At 39.7% G+C, this 20,946-nt stretch overlaps 1 protein-coding gene across 4 annotated transcripts in view; it reads right to left on the minus strand.

The window, feature by feature from the left end:
* Positions 1–20,946, minus strand: part of col5a3a (collagen, type V, alpha 3a) — a 217,600-nt gene that overhangs the window by 57,091 nt on the left and 139,563 nt on the right. For 2 of the 4 annotated variants that reach the window (XM_067382581.1, XM_067382578.1), the window contains exon 1: positions 20,261–20,521. The exons of the other annotated variants lie outside the window; for them this stretch is intronic. In XM_067382581.1, the coding sequence (XP_067238682.1) occupies positions 20,261–20,339 (79 nt within the window). In that variant the 5' untranslated portion in view covers positions 20,340–20,521. Of the gene's footprint in view, positions 1–20,260; positions 20,522–20,946 lie in introns of those variants that run through there. 4 annotated transcript variants of the gene reach the window in all.

The following is a 20,946-nucleotide window of genomic DNA, read 5'->3' on the forward strand; positions in this document are numbered from 1 at the left end:
TGCTTTTCATGCTGCATGCTTTTCTGACCCTTAAGTACATCTTTATATGTAATTTCAAAGGCTGCGATTATTTTATGCGCAGCTTGTTAGAACTGTACGGCTCTGTGATCAGTAGTAAATGCTCCTCCATCTGACAGCCAGAGGGCGCTCTTGCGCAGAAACTCCAAATATACCCTGCCACAGAAGAAGATAACACGCATCATATCGCTGTAGCTGAATAAACAAGATTTAAACGCTTTGATTGATTAAACATGACTAATAAACACATTTATTCTGTGTAAGAAGCCACATCATCTCACAGAAGGATGATAAACTGTCTTTTTGAAGTGAGTTTGGAGTAAAAACAGGTTATTAAATGTTGTCTTTTACAAGAGGTTCATAAACGCTTCTCATGTCTGGAAAGATGTCTGCTTTTTCAAATGTGCATTATAAGCGACTCAAACGAGTCAAATAATTTGCTGGCTGCAGTTCACTTAACGGCCACTGGTGTCGCTAATAACAAGGGTTTCTGAATTCTACATACAGTCCCTTTAAAAAGTAAAACTTCTGATTTAACATCATTACAAACTACACTTCTCAAGTGTACTTAAGGGTGTTAAGAAACAGTCAAGAAAATGTACTCTATTTAAAGGTGCCCAAGAATGCTTTTTCACAAGATGTAATATAAGTCTAAGGTGTCTCCTGAATGTGTCTGTGAAGTTTCAAAATACCCCATAGATTTTTTTTAATACATTTTTTTAACTGCCTATTTTGGGGCATCATTAACTATACACTGATTTTGACAGCGCCACCCCTTTAAATCGCGTGCTCCCTGCCACACGAGCTCTCGACTATATTACAGTGCATTTACAAAGTTCACACAGCTAATATAACCCTCAAATGGATCTTTACAAGATGTTCGTCATGCATGCTGTATGCATGCTTCGAATTATGTGAGTAAAGTATTTATTTAGATGTTTACGTTTGATTCTGTATGAGTTTGAGGCTATGCTCTGTGGCTAACAGCTAATGCTACACTGTTGGAGAGATTTATAAAGAATGAAGTTGTGTTTATGAATTATACAGACTGCAAGTGTTTAATAATGAAAATAGCGACGGCTCTTGTCTCCGTGAATACAGTAAGAAACGATGGTAACTTTAACCACATTTAACAGTACATTAGCAACATGCTAATGAAACATTTAGAAAGACAATTTACAAATATCACTAAAAATATCATGATATCATGGATCATGTCAGTTATTATTGCTTCATCTGCCATTTTTCGCTGTTGTTCTTGCTGGCTTACCTTGTCTGTGCACAGATCCAGACGTTAATACTGCCTTTCCTTGTCTAATGCCTTGAACATGAGCTGGCATATATGCAAATATTGGGGGCGTACATATTAATGATCTCGACTGTTACGTAACAGTCGGTGTTATGTTGAGATCCGCATGTTTTCCGGAGGTCTTTTAAACAAATGAGATTTATATAAGAAGGAGGAAGCAATGGGGTTTGAAACTCAATGTATCATTTCCATATACTGAACTCTTGTTATTTAACTATGCCAATATAAATTCAATTTTTGATTCTAGGGCACCTTTAAGTACACTTAAGTGGAGTTTTATTTCAATAATATATTATCTGTAAGTACAGTTTTTTTAAATATACTTTTTATGATTTTAAGTACACTAAAGTGCACATTCCATAAAATTAAGAGCACTACTTTTTCGAAAGAGTATGGCTAGGCTAACAAACTATGCTATTTGGCAGAAAAGTTCTGGAAAGTCTACTCAATGTTACATGTGTCTCTATCGAAAGAGAACTAGTTAGGAACACTACAAGGAACTTGAAGCAAAGGACTAGAGTCCGATTGCCCTGCAGCTGTATTATTCACTAAGCCAATCCCCTTTGGGTCACAGCAAGAACGAACAACAAGCTGAGAGTTTGGCTGCCGTTAGTTTGCTGATTTGCAGCCAGTGTGCAAGTGTGCTGATCTACTTGGAAGCTTCAAGATACAGTCACGTTCAAATCAAGGTCACAGATGGATATCGATGGGGTGTCATTATAGGATATAGTTATGACACAGTCTAGCCTGAGATAGTTAAACACACACCTGACAGCTGACACCTGCCAACACCTCTTTCAAAAAAAAATCTCCCCGACTTCCACTGTCTAATGTTTACGATCACTTGAAACTTAATGCACAGGAAAGTTATAAGAAAATACTTTTTGGCATTGATTAATAACTGCAGTTGATGTTTTACTGATATTATAGTCTATAATTGAATAGGCTAATCTAATAAGACAAACGGGGGGGGGTGGGGGGGTGGGGGGGGGGGTTCTTTTGACTGAGGTTTGCCTAACCACAACCCCTGGCATGTGTGTCAGATGCAACAAGGATCCTAAATTTAAATTGCCCCCCTGTTTCCATGGCCCTCCTTTCTCTCCTCTGTAAATTAAACATGTGGGAAGAGTTTGTCCATGCCAACCAACTGCTTGCCTGAAAAAAAGAGTACTGCATTTTATGGCATTATTTATTTGTTTTGCAGATGCCTTTATACTGGGTTTGCTCAAAGCATGGCAACAGACTTGTAAAAAGGCAGTGCTGAAATCCAGGCAAGACTAAAACACAATGGAAAACATCAGGTACTCATTTTCAGACAGGGCTGTGTCATTTCATCTCCCATTTATTACATTACAAAGACCTTGTAAATAAACAGTTCTCAATGGGCTCAATGCCCATTGTCTCACAAACACGCATAAATGCGCCACCCAAGCCACATCTGTTATTGTTCACTGGTTTAAATTCATCAGTCTGAGGTGAAATTTATTTGACAGTTCAGTAACTGGGAGTGGGATATGGATGATTGGGAAAATACAACCAATTGATAGGGCTGATGTTTGTTTTTTTCCTTTCTATAAAGTATTCTTATACTATCTTTTAAATACACATGTACACATACATTTGTAGACACATACTCACAAGCGCATGCAGAAACAGGTCAGTAAGTCAGTGGTGTTTATATGTCTGAGCAGCCATGTAATCTGCGTCAAAATAGGCCCAATTATCACAGGACCGAGCCTAGCAAACATCAGACATCTTGACTCGACATCTCAGTCACATGTGACCCAAAACCATAATTCTGACTGCTGTTTAATCCACAATCAGTCAAGTGCAAAGTCTAACAAAACCCCTGTGAAGTACAAACACACACACACACACAAACACACACACACACACACACACACACACACACACACACACACACACACACACATATACATATATATATATATATGTGTGTGTGTGTGTGTGTGTGTGTGTGTGTGTGTGTGTGTACTTCACAGGGGTTTTGTTAGACTTTGCACATATATATATATATATATATATACATATATATATATGTATATATATCATTCAAAAGTTTGGGGTCAGAATGATTGCCTTTTTCAGAGTGTCTATTCACACTAAGTGTAAATAGCGTCCCTTGTTGGCAAACGCTATTTACACTAGCTCCGCCCACCAATGTCTGGTCTTTAAAAAGACGTTTTAAAGTTCAAAATCTTCAGTTGCACAGCAGTAGCTAGTAAGGCTCGCAGACCTGGCTTTTAACGCAATCGACGCGGATTCGAATCCGCCTTTTGCTGAGCTTGCATTTATTTTCAATAAAAATGAAAATAATGTTCTAAAAGTGGAAATAAACTTCAAACGAGTGTTTAATAATACTAAAAGTGTTTATTGGGTAGGGTTAGGGGAAGCTGTAAGGAGGGTTTTTAGTCTCCCAATAAGGCAGCATCCATTTAATTATTTTAATAAATATAATCATTTACACGCTATGATATTATTGCATCCTGTTAATGTACAAAAACACTTCTTCTTTTTTGTAGTTTGCTTAAATAATCCTGCAATGTATAGGTTAAAAAATGGTCACATCATTAAAAGCTACACTCTAAAAAATGCTGGATTAAAAACAACCAAGTTGGTTTAAACCCAGCGATTGGGTTGTTTTGACCCAGCAGTTGGGTTAAATGTTTGACCAACCTGCTGTAGTTTTATGTAACTCAACTATTGATTAAAAATGACTATATGGCTGGCTTAAAATGAACCCAAAATAGGTTGGAAATTAAAAATCAGACATACAATTACTAGAGGCAACACTAATAATCAAAATGTGAACATTTATTAATAACCAGTTTAATAAATGTTTATTATTTAACTATTATTAATTAATATTATTTTAGGCGTGCAATATAGTAATTTTTAAACAGTAGTTGAGTTTAATAAAACTACACCCTCTGGTGTCCATATTTCATTTTCTCCATATTTAACCAAACTTGGGTTGTTTTTAACCCAGCAGTGTACACAATAAAATTATACAATTATACAAATGTTGCTAAAAAATAGTTTTAGATAATGTATAGAGTCCCAATGCAGTTTCACTATTTGAAATGTAATTTTTACCCACTTATAGTTAAGTTACCATGTGCTCAAAGTGTCAATATCATTTGTTTACCAAACTCTGAGACTGAAATTCCAGAGGGAATGGTTAACACAGCACTGTTAAATATCTACCCTCTGACCTTACAGAAATTCACATGACAGTAATAACAGTAGCCCATTGGTTTGAGAACAGGAGTAGAAATGGCTTCTCTGAGTAAGAATTCTTCAACACATTCCCAAGATACTCATAATGAGCGTGTTCATGAATGCTCTCAAAACAAAGCATCCCGGACACAGACCGTCATGTTACTTCTCAAGGAAATACAAATAAATGGTGCATCAACATTTATGACATTAAACCAATAACATCTCAAACTAACTGCAATATTCTGTGAAGTAAGAATACCAATGTTTGAGATATTGCATGGGAAACCAGACTATTATGCCTACAAATAACCTTAAATGGGTACAAAGTCAATGTGTTTACAAGGGCATCAGTAGTAAGACAGGAAAAGAACTCACATGCCCCAAATAAACCCTGGTTAACAATTTTTTTTACAAAATAGACTGAGATCTCCTGAGGTCTGGGGAATGTTCCTCCCCCATCATCATCATGAAGGGGCCTGGGGCAGGTGGCTAGACGCCATGTTGGATATCCGGAGCCGGTCCAGAAGTAACATGCTGATGCTCTATATGTCTGCCAACAGCCAAACCTGAGCCAAGCCTACAAATTACATTCATCAGAGGTTGTGAAACCCAAGGCGGTGCTACCTGTCTGTTTTATTCACCTGTACGCTTCAGCCAAGTGCTGCTCTCACAGATCTACCTGTAGCTATGTCAACTACACCTGTCTGGGTGCGGCCGTCTGCGGGGCTTATAAAGTAGAGAATGCTTTCCAGCATCACCTCAAATAACTGCTGAATGATTTCAAGATTTATGTGAGTTGAACTCAAAACTGTAGCAACTGCAAATTACTTTGAATGCTTGATGAACGAACCTGCTCACCCCATAAACATATTTATCAGTGTGTCTAGCAATAAAAGGCATAGTTCAGCCAAACATGAAAATTATGTCATTGTTTACTCACCCTCATGTCTTTCCACTGAAGAAAAAAGTCTTTGGATAGACATCAGGATAGGTAAAGGATGACAGAATTTTTTGGGTGAACTAACCCAGTGTAAAAATAGTGTGCTTAATTGCATTGGATGTTCACATATAGTGTATTTCAAATCCTAAAAGTGAACACATTAAATCAACGTACGGACGAATGCAGAAGTGCAGAGGATAGAGCAAAACAAAACACCGGTCACGAATTAGAAGTTCAAAACAGAGGATTTCGGTATAAGAGAAGAGGAGCTTGAGGTACTTACATCCTACATCATATGTTATACGCCAGGTCAGAGGTCACTCTTCCACCAGAACTCGACTTGTGTTCGGCCGTTGCCAGGAGCCAGTGATTATAGTTTATAAAGTTTTAAATAAATATACAGTGGCATGAAAAAGTATGTGAACCTCTTGCAGAATCTGTGAAAATGAGAATTATTTTAATAATTAAAGACTGTTTTTATGTTTTGTGATGGTTGTTCATGAGTCTCTTGTTTGTCCTGAGCAGTTAAACTGAGCTCTGTTCTTCAGAAAAATCCCCCAGTTCCTGCAGATTCATCAGTTTTCAAGCATTTTTGCATATTTGAACCCTTTACAGCAGTGACTGAATGATTTTGAGATATCACACTGAGGACAACTGAGGGACTCAAACATAACTATTAAAAAAGGTTCAAACATTCACTAATGCTCCAGAAGGAAACACGATGCATCAAGAGCCGAGGGGTGAAAACTTTTGAATTCAAATATCAAGGTAAATTGTACTTAATTTTTCTGCCGGGAAACATGCAAATATCTTCTGTTGGTTCCGAAGGGCAGTACTAAATGAAAAACAATGATATTTAAACAAATAAGAAAAATTGTGACATCTTCATCCTGTTCAAAGGTTTTCACACCTCGACTCTTAATGTGCCGTGTTTCATTGTGGAGCATCAGTGAATGTTTGAAACTTTTTTAATAGTTGAGTTTGAGTCCCTTAGTTGTCCTCAGTATGAAAACACAGATCTCGAAATCCTACAGTCACTGCTGGAAAGGGTTCAAATATGCAAAAATGCTTGAAAATTGAAGAATCTGCAGGAGCTGGAGGATTTTTCTGAAGAACAGAGCTCAGTTTTTAACTGCTCAGGACAGACAAGAGACTCATGAACAACCATCACAAAACATAATAACAGTCGTGGATCATCAGGTAACCACACACAGTATTGAGAATCAATGGTTCACATACTTATGAATGGGGTTATTTTAATAAATTCAGCTATTGTTTTGTCTTGTGAACATCTTTTATGTAAAATATCTTACTCAGGACAGTACTAAACAAAAAATAACATGCATTTTTTATTATCCCTCTTATTAATTATTTATTAAAATAATTGTCATTTTCACAGATTCTGCAAGGGGTTCACATACTTTTTCATGCCACTGTATTTTTCTTACAAAAACCCATCACTCTGCTTCAGAAAGCCTTTATTAACCGCCTGGTGCCGGATTACTTTGATGGTGGATGGATGTGCTTTTTTGGGCTTCAAAATGTTAAGCCCCATTCACTGCCATTATAAAGCTTGGAAGAGCCAGTATATTTATTAATATACTGTAACTCTGATTGTATTCTTCTGAAAGAAGTAGTCATAGTCATATACACCTAGGATGGCTTGAGGATAAGTAAATCATGGGATAATTTTCATTTTTGGGTGAACTTACCCTGTAATGCTGCCTTCACATGCTCTCGGAATTATCGTAAATACGAGTTTCCTATAGGTAAAAATTGCACATGAACGCTGTAACAAGGTTAGTAGATATGGGAAGAAGGAGGCGGGAACCGGCGAACATTCAACCAAACTTTAATATAAAATAAACAAACAAAACGAAAGTAATGCCGGCAGACCCTCGCGGACGTCTGCCGGCCACACAAACATAACAAAACATAAAATAAAGTCCAGGCCTGGTCCTCTCTCGTCCTTCATTGTAGTCGCTCCTCCTTTTATGCCTCCGGAGCTCCTCCGTGAGAGACTCGAGGCCGTCACGCCTCGCAGGTGACGCTCATTATCACTCGCGTCACCGGCCTCGCGCCGTTCCCTCACGGCTCTCGCCCGCCCTGCTCGTCACAAACGCCCTCCCAGCTTGTAATCATGACTTCAGAAGTGTGAATTATCAAATTTCAGCTAGCATGTGAAGGCAGCATTAGTGTGTCAATATTACATTTAAAGTCCATTTATTTCAAATGTACTAAATTGCAACGTCATCTGTACAAATGTGAGATTACAAATACATTTCAATACATGGTATACAAGCTTCAAAAGAAATGATATTAAAATATATTTTAGGTTATCATAAATTCTTGTCAGTACATTCTGCAATGCACTTTAACCACATCTCAAAGAAACAGATGTAATTGTGAAATTACATATAAAGATATACTTAAGTCCTACTCAAGTGGGTCAAAAAAGTTCAGCCAGCTGCATTTAATATAAATTTAAACTATAATACATTTTCATTTCATTGCCATGTTACTGAAAACATTACATTAAGTTCTTTACATTATAAGTACTCTAATGTATATTATTTAGTATGATAAAGTGCACTTTGCTTTCACAAGGGTATCCCTTTAATGGATATCCTTCATTGGGTTTGTCACATTGCATCCCTCTTCCCCTATGCAAGGGGTTTCCGTAGGGGGTTTCCAAAGGGGTCAGAACAACATCAAAAACAGACCAACTCAAACATTGAAAATATTTTTAGAAAATTATACAATTACTATTCCAATCTATCCCAGTAAACTCTGAATGAACCAGTGAAGTACTTTGGTCAAATTCTATTAAAACATTATGTTACTGATCAAATGTTTGTACTAATATCCATCACATAACACAGGGTGGTTTACACTGGCTGCACTCGCCACGACCATCCTTAGAGCCTTATTTTCCTGCCGTCTACGCAGTTCTCACATTGTCCTGCATCATTATTTACTGAAAGCAGTTCAGTCTTGGCTAAATTATTAGCTGCAAAATACACTATAATTTAAGGGAACTCCCTTTAGTGTTCATCAGTCCATGTTTATCCTCCAACATTGATTCAAGACCACAGGAATATTTACCACACTGTGAGAATGACTCCAGCGGTCCACACAGTTTCTGCCCACAGCTTTTTAAAAAACACAATACCACAACCTAATATATACATAAAACCATAAATATTCTGAAAAATCAACCTAATATGAAACCATATTGTAATTTAACATACAACTGGAGGCGGACCGAAGTCTAAATCTGTGACAAACAACATTCATCACCCTTCTGAGGCTGGATATAATTGAATTACTGGTCCTGACCCCTGACCTCAAGAGGCCTGGAGCCAAACCCTGTAGACAGCAGAGGCAATGAAGCGAGGAGAGCTGGAACAATACAGCTCAGACACGCCCAAAGGCACTCCAGAAACGCTGTCCCAGCTCACCACCCCTCAGCCACGGTCACACACTTTAACTCTCTTTCCACATTAGACAAGCAGTTCAAATCTTGGATCCTATTTCACATTGTTTGTCTTTCAACACAGTCTTTAATTTGTTCATACTTCTCCAGGAAAGTGTAGGATGTTGGTTATATGCGTGGAAATAATCAACTGAGATCTCCCCAATGGACTAATGCTAAATGAAACAGATGGACAATCAGCTCAACAAAAATGTTTGTGAGCTTTAAGCATAAACGTGAGTGAGATTTAAGTCCGGGTCTGTTTCATGTTATCGCTAATGTTTGGAAGTCGTTCAGACTGGTGGCTGGATGCTGTTAGAAAAACCTGGAACTTCCCCCACCACATCAGCGAACTCTTCCCCTTTTGGAGTCACGCTCCACTAAACCCACAGTTTGGACGGAACAAGATTGTTTAATACCATCTCATTTTGCGCAACATGCAACCAGATCCCCAGCTGAAAATAAGGGAACAGGGAGCTTGCAATTTTCTATTTCTCTAGTGTGTCTTGAAGGCAGTGGGAGCAGTATGTGGGCTCAGAGACGGCGCTGTGGAGCACTGTGGGATACTGTATCCAACGTACTTAGAGTCTGGGAACTGCTGAGTGGACGACACTATTGTGCCAGGGAGCTGAGCATCATTACACATCAGTCTTACATTCCTCTGACTGTAAAGTAGGTTCTGTGATATTTGCTCACTGCAAGACATCCCTGTATGTGGGACCACAAAGGAAACACCTGCAACTCTATGTCCCTCTCTGAACACTGCTGTCCCCCACCCCAGTGTACACATTAAACACACAAACCTTCCCAGTCTAAGATGCGCACACCAGACAAAGCTTTCCATTAAGCAGTTGCTGTGGTTTCCACAATGTACAGTTGTTCAGCTGATTTTCGAGGCCAAAATCCAGTCATTTAAATAAGAATCCACACGATTGGGAATTTTGTGTGAGTGGAAAGATTTCCCCACGCAGATTTAGCAACAAGTTCAACTTAGTCATGCAGACTCACCACTCTGACCAACAGAAAAATGCTTGGTTTGAAAGTGACGTTCACGGGTTCACACTTACATATAATCAGATATTGTATTGAATATCTGTATTTGGCATGCTGTCCGAGGAGAGGGCTCCGAGCTCGGAATTTGGCCCAAAACCTAGGGTCTTGAGCCCCTGCCCCTTTATTTGCTAATAGTAAAGTGCCCATTCACTCATATTGCGGTGACCCTGGAACGCTATTTTACCCCTGCCCCAGTGGAGGTCTATGCACACCACTGCTTCACACATCATCTTTTTAGCCCATTAAATTTCAGTAATGTGACAGCACCTTAAAGGTGCAGTATGTAAGATTTCTGTCTGCTAGAGGTCAAGCTAGGCGTAGGCGTAAAGGCGTAGCTTGATGATGCCAAGTTTGAGAGCGGAATCTTGGGACATGTGGTCTTCACCTCAACAGACGGTGCAAAAGAATAGGGATAGGACTCGGGAAGAAATCATGTTATCATGCGATTATTAATGTCACTGTAGTATGAAGCTGTAACGAAGCGGGACTGAGGCAGAGATCCAAATGCAGCATTTTATTAAGCAAGAGTAGTCGTACAGGCAGGTTCAATCAGGAGCAACCAGGAACAGCAAGGGACAGGCAGAATCGTAGTCAGGAAACAGGCAATGGTCAGGCTAGGCAGATATCACTCACAGAACAGTATACAAGGCAAGGGTCAGGACAGGCAGCAACGGAATCGTAAACGGGTAACAGGCAGGATCAACAACAGATAGGCAGACAGGATATAAACGCTCAGAAATGACACACGGGGTAACTAACCCTCTAAACAGATGATTCAAACCACTCAGTCAAATCAGTCAAACTTCAATCTGACACCATGAGTATTGAGCTCCCATAAGAACCTCAGAAACGGTATACATTTTCTATTTTCGTTCAACTATGGCTGGGCTTATCCGTCCGATCGCTGCGAGTATTGAACTCCCGTCGGACTGCGCGAAAGCCCTCCCAGTCGAAAATAGCTAAATGTTTTGCGTTTATGCCATCAGGGGCTTACCCGTCCATTCGCAGCGAGTATTGAACTCCCGTCGGACGTCGCTAGAGCGCTTGCCAATCTAAAATAATTAAACGTTTACCTCACTGCCAGCAGGGGCTTACCCGTCCGATTGCAGTGAGTATTGAACTCCCGTCGGACGTCGCTAGAGCGCTTGCCAATCTAAAATAATTAAACGTTTACCTCACTGCCAGCAGGGGCTTACCCGTCCGATTGCAGTGAGTATTGAACTCCCGTCGGACGCCATGAGAGCCTCCCAATCCAAAATAACTAACGCTAACCTCACTGCCAGCGGGGGCTTACCCGTCCGATTGCTGCGAGTATTGAACTCCTGTCGGATGCCACAAGAGCCCTTACCAAACATGAACCCCTCTGCCAGCGGGGGGGCTTACCCGTCCGATCGCAGCGAGTATTGAACTCCCGTCGGACACCACACGAGCCTCCAATCTAAAATAACTAAACATTCACCCCATGCCAACCGTGGCTTACCTGTCCGATCGCAGTGAGTATTGAACTCCCGTCGGACACCACACGAGCCTCCAATCTAAAATTACTAAATGTCCACCCCACCATCAGCGGGGGGGCTTACCCGTCCAATCACAGCGAGTATTGAACTCCCGTTGGACGCTGCTAGAACCCTCCCAATCTAAAATAACTAAACATTCACCCCATGCCAACAGGGGCTTACCCGTCCGATCGCAGTGAGTATTGAACTCCCGTCGGATGCCGCAAGAGCCCCCCAATTACTAAACGTCCTCCCCACCGTCAGCTGGGGCTTACCCGTCCGATCGCAGTGAGTATTGAACTCCCGTCGGACACCTAAAGGGGCCCCCTCAGCTGAAGCTACCCTTCTAGTCGCCGCAAGTAACGAACTCCCGTCGGATGCCATTCCTTCTCAATGTTCTGGCTGGTGGGGTTTTACCCATCTGATCGCTGCGAGTATTGAACTCCCGTCGGATGCTGCAGACGCCCCAGCCAAAACATCTAAACCTTATCTTAGTTTGCTGGTCGAAGAGGTTTATATTCATTGGTTCGCTGTGAGTATTGAACTCCCATCAGATAGAACCCTCCCGATCCGGCAGACAGCTTTCTCCTTGCAAAAATCAGCCTTATTTCTATATTTTTGGGGGGTTACAGTTCCCGGCTGCTGTCCGTAGCTAACATTTTGCATTTTTGGGGGGGTACTCTGTGTTTGGGCCGATTACTGAGCTCGGAGCCCTCTCCCCGGACAGCACGCCAAATACGTTTACCAATTAATTTACCTGACTTATTTGAATGTGTACTCGTGAAATGATGTTTTATAAACGTAGTTCAGGAGGAACAAGTCAAATAAGATACCCAATCATTACATCATCTTGATCATTACGTCATCTCAACCAGCTGTCAACAATATGCAATCAACGTATCTACCCAATCGGCATGAGTTCAGGCCTGTATATAATCACAGTCAAACTCACCCAAGGATCCTCGACAGTTTCCAGAATCCCTCCACCACCCCGTCTCCTCACACTCTCTGGATTACTTCATATAATCTAAAAGGAGGGGGGGGGGGGGGTACTCTGTGTTCGGGCCGATTACCGAGCTCGGAGCCCTCTCCCCGGACAGCACGCCAAATACGTTTACCAATTAATTTACCTGACTTATTTGTAAGTGTGAACTCGTGAAATCAAGGATAACGCGGGTATGACAAAAATGACAGGCGACTCCTCACACGTCCCGGAGCCTTGGTTAAAATTGCAATTTTCTCATGATTTACAAATAGTTGGAAACATTTGGGATATTGTAAGTACTCAAGTGAACAAAATATATAACACTGGCCTAGTGGTTTTTGGATATTTTACTGCAAAATATTACATATTGCACCTTTAATCCATTAGATTGGTTTTCAAAGAAACGCTGTGGCTCTGTGGTGTTTTCAATATTGCTGTTTGTTTGAGTGGCTCAACAAAGTAATATTGAAGCCCAAAGTGTACTTTACCTCTTGGGCCTTATCAGGCCACCGCAAGTGTTTTTTGCTAGTTAAAGCCCGACGCAGTTATCATTTTAACATCCTGCGCCACGTTTTTATTTAAAGAGCGCATTAGTACATTCTGATTATTACTCACACAGGGACGTGCAGCAGCACAAAAACATGCCAAATATTAAAAATTAAAGGATTACAATGTAAAAGATTATTATTGTGTGCATAAAGATAAAAATGCTTTGGTGGAATCCGGCTTTTCCCATAGATGGTCTGCTCGCGCTTTAACCTCGCACACAAGCAGATCCGCTTCCTCGCTAGAGAAGCGCTCAGTTTTTAAAATTCCACCCTGTAAATAGCGAATCTGCCATGGCGCGAGCGCAACTGGCTTTAAAGGGAATGGGAGATGAGACTCTGATTGGTTTATTGTACATTACATCCAAAACACACCCATTACTCATTAAGGGTGCGTTCACACTTGTAGTTCGATTCGTTTGGTTCAGTCCGGACCAAAGAAGAACAAGACATTTAGTCCTGGTCCGATTAGCGTTCAGATTGGCAATTTTATCACCGAACCAAAAGATGCTGAACCTTAAGGCACAGGGATACATTCACACGTGATTGGTCGGATTTTATGAGGTATTGCCTATTTTGAGACGGAACTTACCGAACATCCAAAACAATGCTGTTTGCTGAGGTAAATGCGCTCGTTGTGTGTGTGTGTGTAGCGGTGTGTAGCCTACATGTGATGGTATTTTGGCCTGCTGGGAACTCGTAAAGAGCTTATAAGATGTGTAAAGTAGTCAAAACAGCGGCGGGAATTTATCCGTCACACACACAAATGATCTGCTGCATGCAGACGCGCGTCTGATGCCTGTGATGAGCAAACTCGCGACTATGATGAGAAAAACCGACATGCGTGAGGATTCTGTTGTTTTTAGGGTCTTGTCTTTCTGTTTTTGGTTCGTTTACATGTCTTTGGTCCAAGTTGCGTTCATATATCATTCGAACCGCACCAGAGTTTGTTTGTTTAGTGCGCACTAGGATTCGGATGGCAGCGTTCACATTATGTTCAAATGAACCGCACTAACCGAGCGATCGCACCAGGGTTCGTTTTAATCGAACCAAACATGACAAGTGTGAACGCACCCTAAGACAATTGGGACAACCCTTTTACACCATGCGGCGGGTGCACCGACCTTTTTCCCCATCATTAAACTAGCAAAAATGGATTTAATCATGCCCTAATAAAATAGGGGTTATTAAAATAGGATTATTAAAATAGGGTTATTAAAATGGGTTGAAACAGCCAAGAATTTTTTAGAGTGTAGCCTAAGAGATTATAAAGTTGTGAATATGGGTTAAAACTCCTAGTGAAAGTTCTGTCAACAGAGTGGAAGTTGTAACGCACATGCGTCGACTGCCTATGTGTGCTTGCACGTCAAATGGAGTATACTTTGAAAGGCTATGTGTACAATTGTGCATGTAAATTATATTTTGGGCTTGACTCAACCAATGGTGTGTTTACAGGTTTGACCGAACAGTGTTCAACAAGACTGGAGTGTTTAAAACTCCCTTTGGTGTCTCTAGATGTGCCGAAATCTTTGCTTATCTAACTTATCCTTGATCATCAAATGGCATTAAAGCAGAAACAGGCCACTCATACATAATCATAAAGCTAATCAATCACAAAGCTAATAAACGGAAAAGTCCCAAGAGAGTCCTCGTACCATTGGTGCTCAAACCCTAAATATGACATCTGAAGTGAAAGTGACATGACGTGAATTTGTGCTCTGCATCTCACCTATCCAAGTGCACACACACAGCAGTAAGTATTGAATACACACCGTGAACAACACACACCCGGAGCAGTGCGGAGCCAATTTTTGCTGCGGCACCTGGGGACTGATTGGGGGATAGGTGCCTTGCTCAAGGGCACCTCAATTGTGGGTAAAGAGGTCACAATTCACAGTTAAAGTCAGCGTGAAACGAAAGTTGCAATAAACTTTTCTTCCCTATTGTGATGTATAAACAAAACGGCTTCTCAAACAAGAAAAATGTACTTGATTTTGTCCATTGGAATTGATTGGATAGTTGATGTTTGCTATTGCTGTGATCTTGTGTGTGATTTTACGATTGTTGTGACTTGAAATGTTTTTGCCAAAAGTTTTGATTTAATCTTTCCCCATTCAAGAAGACAGGCGCTGCACTTGCATGACTAGAAATAGTTGCCTAGGGTAGTTATAAATAAGGCTACAAAGTGAACTGAATTGGACACTTTGGTGGAAAGCAGCAGGAGAGGAGATGTTTACATGGGAATCATGATGTACATGAGGACATCACTCCTCTTAAAGGATCATAAGGACATTGATGCAAAATACAGTATATGGCCACTATAGAAAAGAGCACGGTGCTCTGCTTCTGTGAGCCAGATGTTTGTATTGTTATTGGATGGATGACACATTTTGCACAGCAGCAAGATTGGCCCAAATTCATCAGCAGCAGGAAGGCATGTCTGTTTAGAGAAAGAAAGGGCTCTTTTGAATGGAAAAACCCATACTCATCGGCCTCTTGTCTTCAAATATTCTCATCCATACTGTTTCATGTATTTATTTGTTCAGTGGGATCAAAAGGAACATGCATGACTGTTGTACTGCAGGAGTTCCCAAACAGGCCGTGTGAAAGGTGAGGATCAGGGGCGGCAGAGCGGGAGGCACGAGCAGGCATGGTAACACATGATAACCATAAAGAGAAGATGCAACCTCAGAAATAGTCCTCCCACAGCCTTAAGAACTCAAGGCCTTTGAAGAAGATGGGACAGATAGATTGGATATAAATATGTGGAGGAAGAGAGAAAGAAGAATCACAAACAGAAAAAAATGCCTTTGTTCTTCATGTCAGACATGACAACAAACTGTGGCTCCAAAGTCCTATATTTAAACACATGAAACTCACACCAGACTTTCTCGGGGCGATCAGGCAAATACCCGACAGCTGACTCAACTAACCACATCCTGCTCCATCATATCAGGATCCACTGTTTACCAGACAGGAGTGATACCACTGTGGCTGCACATCTCCTTACATCTCTGCAAATGGCCTTCATACTGAGATGAAGTCAGACTTATCTGACCCGATCAATATTTACAATTATTAATATTAAGGGATATAGATTACAATTTTTAAAAAATCCATCAGAACATCACCGAACATCAGACTGTCTGTATAAAGAGTCACATGATCAAATTTCACTAAATTTATTTTACATCATAATGTTTTTTTGTTGCTGTGTGTTTCAATTTTTTAACTTTATTTGCAGGCTTCATGTTTATGCTTAATGCAGGTTGCACCCCTTACTTAAAATGTTAGTTCACCCAAAAATTAAAATTCTGTCATTTATTACTCATGTCATTCCAAACCCGTAAGACCTTCATTCATCTTCAGAACACAAATTATGATAATTTTGATTAAATCCGAGAGGTTTTTTACATCCCATATAAAGAAAATACCAAATTCAAGGTCCGGAGAAGTAGTAAAGACATCATTAAAATAGTCCATGTGACTACAGTGGTTCAACCTTAATGTTATGAAGCGACTGTAACGGAGACCAGCTAGTAGCACTTCTCTGATCTCAAGAGATGCTCTAGCGACTGACATTAGACGCTGCAGCCTTTAGCTTCCTTGTTAGAGTGTCCAACTCTCACGCCGGAGACCAAGGTTCAAGGCCTGCGCAGAGCGGGGCAAGTAGGACCTGGGTGAGGGGTTACACGACAAGAATATTTTTGCAAAAACAAAACAAAAATAATGAGTTTATTCAACAAATTCTATCCCGTCAGTCTTCTTACACAGTCTCTACAAACTTTCTGACGTAAAACCTGTAAGCTCTGCAATGTGTTTTCATCGTAAACTGTGTATGAGAATGATAGGGTAGAGAAATTGTTGAATAAAGGCTTTATATTTGTTTTGTTTTTGGGCACAAAAAGTATTCTCATCGATTCATAATATTAAATTTGAACCACTGTAGTCACGCTGACTATTTTAACAATGTTTTTACTACTTCTCTGGACTTTGAATTTGGTAATTTTGTTGCTTTCTATGGGAGATTAAAAAAAACTCTGATTTTATCAAAAATATCTTAATTTGTGTTCTGAAGATGAATGAAGGTCATATGGGTTTGGAATGACATGAGGGTGAGTAATTACTGACAGAAATTTCATTTTTGAAAATGAAACATGTGGACATGGACATGTGAGAGTCAGTAACTTAGATGCACTGCACCATGTTTAGAAAAAGCAGTGATTATATGCTGTATATATATATATATATATATATGAAGACTTCAGATGCAAAAGCCTCTAAGTGCCATCTGAAATTTTCTTATAAAATGAGCATTTTTATCAAGCTTGTATGTTTAGGTTCAGTTATTTCACTTTTAGGTCCTTTTCATTGCTATTAAAGTGAAATAACTGAAAATAAACATACAAGCTTCATAAAAATGCTAATTTTAGAAGAATTTCAGATGGCACTTAGAGGCTTTTGCTATAGAACAAGATGTGTCACTTGTATTGTTTTGAATGGGAGAAAGTGAAACGCGCAATATGGCGGAATAGGTCCCGCCTTCTAAATAAGAGCCAATCGCTGATTGGTAAAGTCATCGCGTCACTGCAGCAGCCGTTAGAAGCTACGGTTCCTATAGAAACAGTCAGATGCGCGGGACACAAGAGACGCGCATTTAGGTCTGCGCATGCGCATTAGGTTGATCCAGCCAGAAAAATTTTTTGTCATGATTCGAGTGTTTAGAAACAAAAATTATGAGTTTTTGTCAGATTTCATTGGTGATTTCAAATATGAAATTTAATCGAAAGCTTGGCAAACAGCTTTGGAGAATTTGATGTTTCCAAACTCAAAGAGATAGGAGCTGCACTTGAATGCCCGAGAGGTGTTTCAATGACTTGACTTAAAGGGACTTTGCCTTTTCACACTAAACATAATAGAAGCATGCATCATTTAATATTTTTTATGCTTGTCATACACATAAAAGACCACCATAATATTGCAATTGTGATTTTTTTTCCAGCATAAGTAATAAATCAATTTAATTATATAAGTTACAAGTTTACAGTGGGTTTAGAAATACACAAAGACTCATTTTTAAATAGTTTTATTCACTGAATAATGCTGTACTACAATAGATGGTCTAAACGGATGGATTTCTGGATGGTTGGTGAATGACCACCACGTTCCAACAAGACTGCGACGTCAGCAGGGAGCTGGTGGTGATGATTTGGGCTGGAATATTGGGAAGTGAGATGGAGGGTATTAAAATGACTTTTGCAAGATATGTGGAGTTCATAACTGGCCATTTTCCGCTTTGGTATGAAAGGAGGATAGTGCATAGTACAATGAACTATTGTACAATGCACTATGCACTATCCCATGCTGCAAAAAAACACCACAGCAATAAAACTGTTTGAAAATGTATTTCTACACCCACTGTAAATGTTTCTCTTTGTGAAGTTTGGTTAGTGGTGTCTAAAATGCATCTTTACGCACAACTGCCAGCCTGCATGGAGAGCTTCTTGAGACTCCAGAGACACCAGCAGCTTCAAATATCTGTTTGCTGCTCAACACTGGCTTTTTTATAGCTGCCCTTTTAATAAAATTAATTTTTTTGACAGGAAATTTCATCAATAAGCCTTTATCTGACTGAGTTCTGCTGTGCTCTAAATCACTCACAAATCTTAAGATAATTCGATAATCTTCATTCAGTTTCACATTAATTGTTTTCATGCCTTTTGCACAACATTGCACCATTTCATGCTTTTCATCTTCAGAAAGATCTTTCTTTGTCCCCATATTGCATGAGAACTGTGACTTGCTTAATAAGTAGGGTTTCCATAGATCTGGCAAATTATTTTGTCTGAGATTGATACCAGTTATCTAAAAAGACATGGATAAATAAACAAACAAACATTTTCTTAGAAAAACTAAAATCTGAATGTTTATTGTACTGAAATCTTACTGATATGTCACTTGCATAATAATTTGGAACGCAGTGTACACCACATTGTTTAACAGTACAGTTGGCCAAGTGCCCAAAAGGAATTTTAATCTACTGGAGTAGGTCAGTAAGCACTCATTCACCTATGTCTCAAGCCAACGTCAAACTGTTTCACAGCAAACTGACATGGGTCACGAGCAAACTCGAACATGACGTGACAGTCTGCTGGAGAATTCCCTTCCTTGACTATTCCAACTATGCAACTACACCTGATCAATGATGTTACCCTAAGAGCATGGGCTACTAAAGGGTTGAAAAAGCAATTAATTGGTATAATAGAAAAACAGAACAGTGTTGTGAATTGTAACATCATCACTTTAAGCTATTAGATGGGTGAAATTGCTGTCACATGCAAGGTGACAGTAGAATTAAACCTTTTTTCAAAGTATTGGATGTTAAATGACAGAACTGCTAGTATCTGAATCAGCAAGCTTGTGAGTTTAATTTGATAAAATCAGTTTAAAAATAGAAATGTCAAATCAAAATGTCATGTCAGAGGAGGATTGTAACATTTTTGTACTTCTACTTGACACACAAAGATTGCGCAGACAGTCTAGACCTACATTTGACACGGTTGTGAGACTGTAACAAATGCTAACTAAAATTGTAAAATAATAATAATAATAATGAGGGTGATTGGGGTTATGTTTTTATTATTATTGTTATTTGATTACCACAAAAATCCCAAAATTCGTCCCATCCAGAGCAAGTTTTATTTGAAGAAAAAAAAAAAAAAGAAGAAGCTAAAATCTATATATAAATACTTGAGACAGCTGCAAAACACAGAATAAATCACGCCCAAAAATACAAATGCGGTCATTATGAGTAAGTAGAATAGTAGAGTGTGTTGGAAATCGGCCTTTTTAGGAAACTTAAAGCGCATTAGCGGCTGTCATCCTGAAACTCAATGAACAAGTTCAAACTGGCGGAACACTGAATATTCAACATTTATCTCAAACTTCCCACACATTAATAAGAGCTCGTTATAAAATTATTAAGGAAAAACTCTAAGTAATGCGCGCGAATTAACACGACAACGCCACATTTTGCACAACATTTCTAAAACAAATGTTACTGACTCGAATCCGCATCTGTAACAAGTGCACAGGAAATAACTACGTCCCAAGGTTTAAAAGTATTATTAAAAGGCTTTTTAAAGCACTGGTGAAAAAAAATATATTGTTTTAAGTTTTCATTTAGGCTACTTTACCTGTTTGCGTCGTTGTGGTGCACAGAGAGAGAAGCAGCGGCACTATCGCGCAGACCACAGTCTCCTTCAGCCGCCTCATGTTCAGGACCCGTTACCTCCACTCAGGCGCTTTACCACACAACCAGGAGATTACGACTCAGAAAGCCCAGAAGCCATATGCGTAGAGAGAGAAAAAGAGACAAGTGCTCCGGTCCCGGTCTGTAGCTGCACAAGATGGAGAGGCTTTTTTCTCTGAGTATCCTCCTCTCCTCCAAGACCTCTAAGCTCTGTCCCTCTCATTCAGTTTCTGCCTCCAATCACCCCTTTCCAAACTTTCTCCCACGTCCCCTCCTCTCCCTCCAATGATGCGTTTAACTAAACTCTGATGCTTAACGGTGGACACGTGTCAGAGATTGAATTTGATATGACGTTGCTTTAAAATGTATGCTTGTGTTTAATTGAAGCTAATGTAGTAATACAGTAACGCGTTAAAGTAAACAGGGGGGAAAAAACATCTTAAATAGCATTATTTACTGGTATAAGTCCGGTCTTACTGGTTTTAGAGGGGTTTGGGAGTGGGAGACCATCTTAAACAAGCTAAAAACCAGCTAAGTCCACAAAACTCACTTAGGCTAATTTAATGCTTTTCCCGCAGCTACTAGGTATTTACTCAAAATTCAAAAGAATAAATAAGATTAGTACACAAC

Source organism: Chanodichthys erythropterus, chromosome 3 (assembly GCF_024489055.1).
Source record: "Chanodichthys erythropterus isolate Z2021 chromosome 3, ASM2448905v1, whole genome shotgun sequence".
NCBI classification, from domain to species: domain Eukaryota; kingdom Metazoa; phylum Chordata; class Actinopteri; order Cypriniformes; family Xenocyprididae; genus Chanodichthys; species Chanodichthys erythropterus.